Source organism: Sceloporus undulatus, chromosome 2 (assembly GCF_019175285.1).
Source record: "Sceloporus undulatus isolate JIND9_A2432 ecotype Alabama chromosome 2, SceUnd_v1.1, whole genome shotgun sequence".
Lineage (NCBI taxonomy): Eukaryota > Metazoa > Chordata > Lepidosauria > Squamata > Phrynosomatidae > Sceloporus > Sceloporus undulatus.
The window spans coordinates 87702318-87713862 of NC_056523.1; the positions used below are offsets into that span (position 1 = coordinate 87702318).

General features: G+C 40.4%; 1 protein-coding gene across 3 annotated transcripts in view; it reads left to right on the plus strand.

Annotated features, from left to right (window-relative positions):
* LOC121921779 (LON peptidase N-terminal domain and RING finger protein 1-like) overlaps positions 1–11545 on the plus strand; it is a 64388-nt gene that overhangs the window by 34270 nt on the left and 18573 nt on the right. For all 3 annotated transcript variants that reach the window (XR_006102045.1, XM_042450326.1, XM_042450327.1), the window contains exons 7-8: positions 7086–7200; positions 9326–9447. Coding sequence is in view for 2 of the 3 variants with exons in the window: in XM_042450326.1 (XP_042306260.1) it covers positions 7086–7200; positions 9326–9447 (237 nt within the window). In the remaining variant the exon portion in view is untranslated. The remainder of the gene's footprint in view (positions 1–7085; positions 7201–9325; positions 9448–11545) is intronic.

Consider the following 11545-nt stretch of genomic DNA (forward strand, 5'->3'; position numbering starts at 1 on the left):
TCCTGAACTCCCTTCTCTTTTAGTGTTCCTGACCATGGGATCACCCCCAGTATTTCTCTAAATTTACCAAAATCTGCTCTCCTAAAGTCTAGGATGCATGTCTGACTATACATGGCTTCTCCTTTCCACTGTATAACAAACTCCAAGAGAACATGGTCACTTCCACCTAAGGATCCCACCACTTGCACTCCATTAATTAGATCATCCTTGTTGGTTAGGATCAGATCTAAAATAGCTGATCCCCTTGTTGCCTCTTCCACCTTTTGGACAATGAAATTGTTTTGGACATGCTCCAGTTTCTCAATGTCCTTTTTGAATTGTGGTGCCCAGAACTGGACACAATATTCTAGGTGGGGCCTGACCAGAGCAGAATATAGTGGCACTATTACTTCCCTTGATCTAGACACTCTACTTCTATTGATGCAGCCTAAAATCACATTGGCCTTGTTAGCTGCCGCATTGCACTGTTGACTCATGTTCAACTTGTGGTCTACTTGGACTCCAAGTTCCCTTTCACATGAAGTCTCATTCAGCCAGGTGTCCCCCATCCTATATCTGTGCATTTCATTTTTCCGCCCTAAGTGCAGTACCTTACATTTCTCCCTGTTGAAGTTCATTTTGTTAGCTGTGGCCCAGCTTTCTAGTCTATTCAGGTCATTTTGAATTTTGATCCTGTCCTCTGGAGTATTAGCTATTTGGTTTCATCTGAAAATTTGATAAGTATTCCCCCAATTTTTTCCTCAAAGTCATTGATAAAGTACTGGGTCCAGGATAGAGCCCTGTGGGAGCCCTGTGGGACCCCACTGGTCACTTCTCTCCAGGGAGAAAGGGTGCCATTGTTGAGCACCCTTTGGGTTCGTCTGGTCAATCAAGGAAATTGATTGTGAAGGAAGATGAGATCCTGCCAAAGATCTATCCTCAAGTTTCAGGTCTGGCACCTGTCGCTGCAGTGACTTTGTTGGTCTGTAACCCCTTTTCTCCTCTTAAAGAGGATTAAACAGTATTTCTTGGGTGGTGATGACAGGAACGGTACCCTACTTGTTGGCCATTCCTCCACCACATGTAATGTGTGTTCAAAAATTAGAATAGCTTCCTAAAAAATTGTTGGTATGCCAGTATATTTCAGTCAGAGCATGACATTCAAATATTGTTGTCATGTGCTGAGGTATAATATGTATGTTACAAATATATTTTCTTCTGTTATAAAGAGCAGGATTGGGCAAACTCCAAGAATCTAAAAGGGGGGGGGGTGTCTGCGTAGGCTCAACAGCCCGCAAGCAAAATCCTAAGTGGCAAAAATACTCTGGATGGCAGCACATGGGCCCTGTGGTTCCCATCCCAACTATAGAGTTTGAGGAACAATGAGTATGTAGTATGTGTAGTACATATGAATTACATAATAACTGAGTTGCTGTCTGCCCTTTGTTCCTGCATTCCAGTTATTTTACCACACACACACACACACACACACACACAATTTTTAAAAACAATTTCCCCCCAGCTGTCAGCCAAGGCTTTTTGTGCATATCCCATCAGCAGAATAATGGCTTCTCTCTTAGGTGTCCAAATAAATAGGTTAAGAGGAGCTTTTTCTTCATCCCATCCTGTCCTCATCAGTCAAAGAAATAATGTGGCAAAATAGAGGTGAATGATGCCTGGGTGCTTTGAGGCTGCTCTCTCTATGTGTCAGGATTTGATGGCTTAACCCTAAAGCCTTGTCAACAGGCTGGTGATAGAAGGGATTTGTGTGTGTAATTAGGGATGTCTTTATTGACTTAACAAACTGGTAACCGAGGCTCATCCACATAAACGTTAGTTAAGGAATATTACTTGACCATGAGGTCAAAGTGAGGCTATGGAGAATGGATGGCAGAATGAGAAAAGGCCTGATGAAGAATGCCACATATGTCAAGGGGAAAAAACAGCTACTGCTTATGGTGATTTATAATGTCTGTGAGTGACTAAGGCTTCAGTGCTACACTTTCTTTCCCATGAGTAAATCCTATTGGAGCAAAGGGGGTGTATTTTTGAGAAGACTTATATAGAATTGCACTATATAGTATCTTCCCCTTTTAATAACAAAGTTATTTCTAATGTGAAGTCAAAGGCTTTCATAATTTTTTGTGGCTTTTTCGGGCTATGTGGTCATGTTCTAGAAGAGTTTCTTCCTGACGTTTCGCCAGCATCTGTGGCTGGCATCTTCAGAGAATGTTTGTCTGGAAACAAGGTTTGACTACCAGTCCTGAAAGATAGCAAGATAAAGACTCAACAAATGCGAATGAGAAATCTCCCAGCAGACAATGAGCACTATCAAGCAGACCCTCCCATCCTGAGGCCTGCCCTTAGCAAAAAAACAATATACATGCAAATCACTCCTGCCTTTCCAGGTCACACAATATATATACCCAAGTCCTTTCCAGGCAAACATTCTCTGAAGATGCCAGCCACAGATGCTGGCGAAACATCAGGAAGAAACTCTTCTAGAACATACTCAGATCCCTCAGCTGCCCCTCATAAGGAATGGTTTCCAGACCTTTTACCATTTTGTTTATGCTCTTCTAGACACATTGCAGCTTAACAATATCCCTCTTAAATTGTGGTGCCCAGAATTGGACACAGTATTCCAGGTGAGGCCTGACTAAAGCAGAATAGAGTGATACCATTACTTCCCTCAGTCTACACTTCTCTTGGTGCAGCTTAGGACTATATTGGCTTTTAAAGCAGCTGCATCACACTGTTGACTCACATTCAGCTTGTGGTCTATTAAGAATCCTAGATCCCTTCTGCATGTATTGTTTTCAAGCAAGGTGTCCCCCATCCTAAATCCGAGCCTTTCTTTTTTTTCTACCTTACATTTTTCCCTGTTGAAATTCAATTTATTAGTTTTGGTTCAGCTCTCTAGTCTGTTAAGGTCATTTTGAATTCTGATCAATGAGGCATTAGCTACCACTCTTATTGGTGTCATCTGCAAATTGGATAATGCCCTCTATTCCATCATGCAAGTTATTGATAAGATGTTGACTGGCACTGTTTTAGGTCTACTGTTGCCCATTTGTCAATTTACCTCCATGACGAGGGGAGCCTATTTTTAGGTGGTGTACCAACTGTATTCATTGCTGGACAGAGATAGCTGGGCCATGGCCATTAACACACAGGGAACCTATGTCTGAACTACAAGTAGTATACTCTGTGTGAGACTTTTCTTGAGATTGGAAGCTGCAGTCGATACAGAATGTGGCAGTCTGGATTCAATAGGGTACCTTATTGCTTGTATAATATGATGGCATTCTGTGAACTATACTGCCTTCCTGTTAGGTACTGAATAGTCTTCAAGGGATTTTTTTAATCTTCAGCATTCAAGCCCCTGAATAACTCTAGACTAGGATACCTGAAAGACTACCAGTCCTCTTTACAGATCTGCATGGACACTAAAGACACCTCGTCTGGGGTCTGGGGAGATCTTGCTGGTGGTACCACATCCCCCTGAGCATTGTCTGACAGTGGCTCACCTGAACTGAGGCTTTTTTTGTTGTAGTGCTTCATTTTGGGATGGTGATCTCATTGAGATAACAGAGGTAGGATCCATTATATTTGCACAGCCTTTCCCCAAATTCTTCCTTTTGGGTTCTATACTCTCTAGACAATGAATGCTGTTTTATCACATCAAATCTATTTCTAGACAATGAATGCTGTTTTATCACATCAAATTTTTGTACAGTGCACCCGCATCATATGTGGGCACCTTTTACGCAGCTTTCAGCTTACGCTAAAAGCCGCACAATGGAAACAAAATGGCCGCACCGCATGCATGAGCCCCATTGTTTTCAATGGGGCTTGAGCGTACGTGCTGTTTGCTTTACGCGGGGGGGGGGAGGCAGAACGGATCCCCACATAAAGCAAGGGTGCACCGTAAACTGATTGTGTGTATGCATGCACATCTTCAAGTTTCTGCTGACTTACAACAATCCTATTAATTTTACAGGATTTTAAAAGGAAAGGACTACCTAGTAGTGGTTTGAAATTGCCTTCTTCCCAAATATAGCCTACAATACTTGATCTCCACTGGGTAGTTTCTCAGATCTGATGTTTTCAGATATTGTTTTATGTTTGGATATTGTTTTATGATTAACAGTCTAGAAGTCATGGTGAATGAATAGAACGAACAGTGACATATGGTTGACATATAAAATGGTATGAGTTCAGAAAGCTATGATTGCTAATACCATCCTAGTTTCAGTGTCTGTTTTGATTCCTCTTCTTTAATCAGTTATCTTGTTTCATGGGACAATTCATGTCATGCCACTATGCGGTCTCTGTTCAACACACACATGGTTCTGTGCCTGTGCAGAGGCACTGTTTGGAATCTTCTAGTTAGCTGAGATTTTGGCAATTGCTTCTCCCACTCTCCCCAAATGGCATGCTCTGGCAACCATTTCACCAGTTCTGCTTTGTCTGCCACAGTGGCTCCATGTAATACAGATCCTCTTGTCTAGCTGAGAGTTTGTTCATTTTGTGAGTCTTTTCCTTTCCCCTTTATTTATTCCCTTTGTTCATGTCATCAATCCAAATTTTTGAAAAAAAAACTCACTACATTATTCTTGTTTGTTGCCCAAGGATTATAAGGAGGAGCATAGCAGACAGTGTCCCTTTCCAGTTGGGAAGCCCTATGGCCTCATGACACTTGTAGAAGCATTGCTCCTCCTACAATAGAAAGGCCTTGCTCACATAGGAGCACTCCTTGTGCCACCTTTGCTTGGGCTCCTCTCATGCTGTTTTGGACTGCCATATCTGATTTTTACTGCTCAGGAGAAGTACAACAGGACATAGTGGTTATGATCCTTTCTCTGGGAAAACTCAGTGGCACTGGGGATTCTGCATATTGTAGTCTAAAGTGAACTTTCCCTAGTTGTGCTCCTGTCACATCAGTGATTTCCCATCAAAACCTATGCTGTCCCTGGATGTTTTGATCCCCTCCTCTCAAAGCTTATGATATTTAAATTCATGGCTAAATTTAAATGACTCATCCGCTCCAGGAGGCATCAGTTAAGTAAAAGGTCATTATTTCTGTGAGCTGAGATGATTGGGCAACTCTTTGATCTCCTGCTGAATGCTTTTCAAGGTCTGGTACATTTTCCAAATTGCTTGGTGCTCTTAGGGTAGGGAAGGCAAGTTCTATAGAAAAGCTTTTTAAATTTCTTTTTGAAGGCAGCAGGAAACTGGGTACATACACTTCTCTCTTGAAATAGTTAAGATGCAAATATGGTGCAAAGTATGTGAAATACCATGAAAATGGCATGTTGTACCAGATAATTTTATTTAGTTTGTGTTAGTGACACTAGCTCACTGAAAAGTAAACCAGAAAAGTTTCTGACTTGGTTTTCTCATCAACTCTAAGGTTTCTCTTGCCTCTGTGTCCTCCTAATTGTGTTAATTCATTTTAGCTTGGGTGCAGTACAAAGCAGCTGGATACTGTACTCTTCATAAGCTTGAGCTAAGCTCTCTGATTTGTTGCAAAGGAAATCTTTCATTCATTACTGATGTTGAGTTAGAACTAGCACAAGTTTGTGGTGACCTTCTGAGGAATAAGAAGACTTATAGTAGTGTCTTTCTCATAGTAGGCATTTCCTCTTACCATATATAAATCTTGGGATCTCATTGCCTAATGTTAAGTGTCTGTTGGACAGGGAAAAATCATGCTTACAATCTGCTTTAAGAATAGCTAGACATTTTTGAAACTAATACTATTCCATTTTAAGAGAGAATATGAAATTCCTAGATGTGTCTGCCATAGTTCAGTCAGACTGAGAAAGTTATTTTTTGTATTATATCTCTAAATTAACAGATATGTATTTGCTGTGGCTAGTGGTATATGCCTATGGCAAACACACAATGATGTGTATTTAAAATGTCAGCTATCCAGGCAGTTGTAACTTAATCTTTCATTTCAGCACCAGCCTCTCATGTAAAAAGGCCAATGCAATTTTAGGCTGCATCAATAAAAGTATAGTGTCTAGATCAAGAGAAGTAATAGTGCCACTGTATTCTGCTCTGGTCAGGCCCCACCTGGAATATTGTGTCCAGTTCTGGGCACCACAATTCAAAAAGGAAATTGAGAAACTGGAGCGTGTCCAGAGGAGGGCGACTAAAATGGTGAAAGGTCTGGAAACCTTGCCCTATGAGGAACGACTCAGGGAGCTGGGGATGTTTAGCCTGGAGAAGAGAAGGTTAAGAGGTGATATGATAGCCCTGTTTAAATATTTGAAAGGATGTCACATTGAGGAGGGAGCAAGCTTGTTTTCTGCTGCTCCAGAGAACAGGACCCGGAGCAATGGATGCAAGCTACAGGAAAAGAGATTCCACCTCAACATTAGGAAGAACCTCCTGACAGTAAGGGCTGTTCGACAGTGGAACAAACTTCCTCGGAGTGTAGTGGAGTCTCCTTCCTTGGAGGTCTTTAAGCAGAGGCTAGATGGCCTTCTGTTGGGGATGCTTTGATTTGGATTTCCTGCATGGCAGGGGGTTGGACTGGATGGCCCTTGTGGTCTCTTCCAGCTCTATGATTCTATGATTCTATGATCTTTGAGACAGGAATGCTTTTCCTTTCATACAGGGCACATCCAGACTAATTCAAAAGTCCTGAAAGTCCCAGATTTTCTTCCTGTTCTTTCCAGTGTTATTTTGGAGATCCATACACATTTTGTATATCGCAGAATATTTTCTGTCAGCTCCCATTATGATCAAAGACGTTTTATATCAGCTTCCCTGGTCAGTTTATTCTAACCCAGTATAAAGTCAGCAAAATAAGGAACAAAATGGGACTTCTCAATCACTCTGGATGCACCTTTAGTGTCTTTGTGTTTACATTTCACACACACATACCCAATCCAAAAGGATGCACTCCCATATTCAGACTTTAGAGAAATTCCTCATGTTTGGATTATAACCCCTATCCTATATCATAGCCAGATCATTTCTAAGTTCTGTCCATATGATTTATAGTTACTGATTTTTTAACTACCTTTTTAAAAATCACTGTGTGTGCTTAATAAGTAGTATTCATTTTCTTCTTTTGGTTTGTTCTGCAGTCTGTTCTTTGAGCCGGTAACTACACCTTGTGGCCACACATTCTGCAAAGAGTGTGTGGAGCGCTGCCTAGACCATCGACCCAACTGCCCACTTTGCAAACAGAGCCTCCGAGAGGTAGGTAAGAGGAATCTGGCCTGCAAGTGAGCTCATAGGAAGGTCCAAATTGGTATTGTCCCTAAACTTTCTGGAGCTTTTTACTGTATGAAGAGGTAGGGAAAATGGTAGGTTCTGACTTTGCAAGTTGTCAATGGCATTCTTTGTCCTCTAGTTCCACTGTTGTCTGGGATAAATTATTAATAATAGCTGCTAAGTACTAAAGTCTTCTTTATTAGGACATGATTCCTGTGTCTCTAGCACATCTGTAAATAGGGAGCGTCTGGCAAGTACATCATTATAACAGCATTGGTGACTGCCAAAATTTTATTAAAAGCAGCACTAATTTACATAGAGAGATCCGGCGTGGTGTAGTGGTTTGAATATTGGACTAGGATTCTGAGAAACAAGGGTTCAGATCTCCTCTTGGGCATGGAAACCCACTGGGTACATCTTACCATCAGAAATGACTTGAAGGCATACAACAACAAATTATTAGAGCTATCTAATGAAAGTTCTTTGGGTCATCTGATGAAGGTTCTAGGCTCCTCTCCAAGGGCTAAATTGGAATATGCTTCTGAAATGTTACCAGGTATGACTTTGCATAGATAACAGAGTTTAGAAATCATTACACGCTGAAGGCAGCAGTGGGGAGTATATAGAAATATAACTTTTCATTAAAGAGAAAACATGAAATAATGCTTTGAGTCTCTATTTAAAAGAGTCCCCTGAATCACAATGTGATTCAGACATAACATTATTAAAAAGGGAAATAAATATGACTAGGATAGATAAAGATAAAGATAAAACAGTAGACATAAGGAAACAGTTGGTTTCCTGTGTACTGATTGAGTTCCCATTCTGAAACAAAACTTAAACAGGAGAAGGTGTTGAGAACTGATTCTGACAATCAAATATGCTGCCCCCCCCCCACATGGTTCTTCCTTGGTTTGAGATCACATGAGAAAGCACCAGCACATAACTGAAAATATAAGTACTTCATGGATCATCCATGTGATCTTGCTGACAGAAGGATTGCAATGGAAATAGAAACAGTCATGCTGCAACTTTGAACTGACTCAGTACATTTTGTGGAATACCCACTAAAGGAACTTTTAAATCAAATTTTATCAAAAAGATTGTTTTTCTTCCCTCAGTAAAGTATAAATATTTCTATACATGGGTTTGAATAACCTCTCTCTTTCCATCCAGTTTTGTGTTTTCTAGAGCTGCAACTATACAGTAGATTTTGGCTTATTTACATTAGGGGTATGGACCCCATGGTCTTCCAAATATTGTTGAACTACAACTCCCAACATGCCTAATCACAGAGTAGCCTAACTAGAACTGATGATAAGATTTCAAGTTCTATAATTCTAGGAAAGGTAGAGAAAGGTAAAGAAGAAAGAGAAGAAGACTACAAACTAGATGGATAAACTCAATCCGGGGGATTGTGGGCAAGGGTTTGCAGGATCTGGCCAGGGCAGCGGGGGATAGGGATTTTGGGAGATGTCTCATCCACGGGGTCACTATGAATCAGAACCAACTCAAGGGCAGCTAACAGCAATAAAGTAGGCTATAAGTTCTTATAGTGACCTGGGCTAGAGCCTAACATGTTTGGTCAAGTCACCACCAAATGGATGCCGTATTGCATAATGCGTTTCAATTTTTGTATGGCCTTTGACAACTTTTATGTGTTATGTTGTCATTAAATAATTTATCCTGACATTTCTGAATCCAAGCCTTGATAGTTGAGTCTAGTGAACTTTTCCTGAGCATTACAATGATGTTTATCACACTATACTCTTAAAGTAGCACTAGTGTGATAAACATCCATGTTTGCAATTGCTGTAGCTGAAGAGTGTAAAATATTTTTCCAATATGGATTAGAGGTCTGTTGGGAAAATATTTAGAATAACAACTATTGGAGTTTGGGGGATATCTTATTTGGGCATACTGTTTATTTCTCCAAAGAATTTGTTTTGAAAGATGTCTTTACTATATGACAAAACTTTTTTTTTAAAGAGAGAAACAAACAATACACCATGATCGATATTTACTTATTCCATAAGTAAGTAAAGTTATGCAATTAATTAACTTCTCATGCTTTTTAAAACAAAATGTACACATCTCTAATTTCTTCTAGTATCTGAGGGCTGGAAAATATAACATCACAATTCTGCTGGAAGAGCTCATGAAAGCTGTTTTCCCTTCACAACTGGCAGAAAGGAAACTGATTCACCAAGCTGAAATGGCAGAACTTTCCAAGTAAACAGATCTTTTTGGAATTGTGTATTTGGTGTGTGTGTGGTGGTGGAGGAGGAGGGAGATGTCATTTCAATGTACTTTGAAGGAATACTTTCAGCATGCCCACATTTGGTTATTTAGACGTGTATCAATTGAATTCAGTGGGATTTACACAGATATCAGATTGACTTGGATTGCAGCCTCAAAGGACCATGTCCTAGGACTTTTTCACATGGGGGAATGTATCACCGTCCTGAATGAAGAAGAATGTGGGGCCAATTCACAAATGGATGAAATTATCTACTACCTTACCACACGCAATGCAAAACACAGCAGCCATTCGAAAGAAAGTAGTGCCAATGCAAATGAATTCATCAGATCAATCAGCTTCTCTCTTGCGAATTAGAATGTTTGCGTGTGCGAAGGGAGGATCGGATCGCATCTAGATTTTACAGTTCTGGACCAAGGACATTCCCTCCCCGAGTGATAAGAAATCAGGAGGATTACTCATCCCCCCTCCCCCCCAATCTCTAATGCCTGATAAATGGCCACTTTCCTCTTTCCTCTCTGCAGCATAGATTTTCTTCTCTCTCTCTCCTGGCACCAGTCCAGCCTGCCTTCTCTGTTGGGGCACAGTGCAGAGACTGGATAGAGGGAGAGCTAGAGCTTGGTAGGGATGATTTTCTTGTTATCATGTCCTTTCAAATAAAGGTATCATTGTTTAGATGTTTTTGTATACACACGTGGTTGTTGTTGTTGTTATCATGTCCCTTCAAGTTGACTCCCACTTATGGCAGGGTTTTCTTGGCAAACTTTGTTCCAGTGAGGTTTGCCCTAGCTGCCCTCTGAGGCTGCCCAATTCCTCTCCTCCTCTCGGATTACAGGAAGGAGAATTGCAGCAGAAGTTCATGGGAATTGTAGTTTCTTTCCAACAGGGAGTATCCCAAGGCAGAAGTAGAGATGCATTTCATACCACTAGAACTTTAAACCGAGTGCAAATTTGCAGTAGAAGAGGATTTATGAATTCGATAGTTTACCAAAATTACGTATTTTTGGGATGACTTCTCATTGTGTTTGGATGGACACTCAGTTGCTTTCAACATCATTTGATAATCTCTTTCAAAATAACGTGAAACTCCTTGAATGACTCCTGATTGGCTTTGGAATAACCTTCCAATTTTCCTTGTGTGACAAAGTCCCTAAAGACTTTATGAAAGTATCCTGAAGGAAAAAAAATGTTGCTGAATAAGGAGATCCATATAATCTGAGGAAATATTACAAGCTAAGTAATAAACAGCAATATACTAGACATACTAAATTTAGAAATGCAAATAGGTCATAGCGTCACATTGAGGTTTGAAGTTACCCATTCAAAAGCCATCTAATCCCATCCCTTGCCAATGCACAAACCCACAGCTAAAGTATTTTTGAGAGATGGCTGTACAACCTCTGTTTAAAAACCACCAGATAAAAGAGAGCCCACTTCCTTCAAAGGGTCTCTTTTCCTCTGTCAGAAACCCTTAACCTCAGGAAGTTCTAATGTTTAATAAGAATCATCTTGTCTGTAATCCATTGGAACAAGTCTTGCCCTCTGCAGCAGCAGAAAAGAAGCTTGCTCCATCTTTCCATATGAGATACGATATTTAAAGAAGGTTGTTTTATCCTCTCAATCCTCTTTTCTCCATCACCTGTTTAGGACTTCACTAACTTATTGCTCTTCTTTTCTTAGATAAGTGAATCTGTGGCTCAGCACAGTTTTTTATATACTGTGTTACAGAAAGCAGGCAGTGTATTTTTTTAAAAAAAACCAGTAGATTTAAATTGTTAAAAGAAATCTGTTCTGCTTATCCAATGCTGTGATAACATGATAACCTCTAACAACTGTGAGGGCAGTATTGTGGAGTGTGTGTGATACAAATGTGTTTGTGTTACAGTAGGTTGTGTGAAGCAGAAATAATTTTGCTAGAAATTAGAAATTTTGGGAAACTACTTGTGCATGGTCAGCGTAAGATAACTGTGGAGGGTCATTGGCAGAGCGGAGTTTCCCCAACAGCCAATTAGAGACAGGCTGAATACAAAGGTGGGGGGCTGCCTGAGGAGTGACTATAAAAGGGGGAAG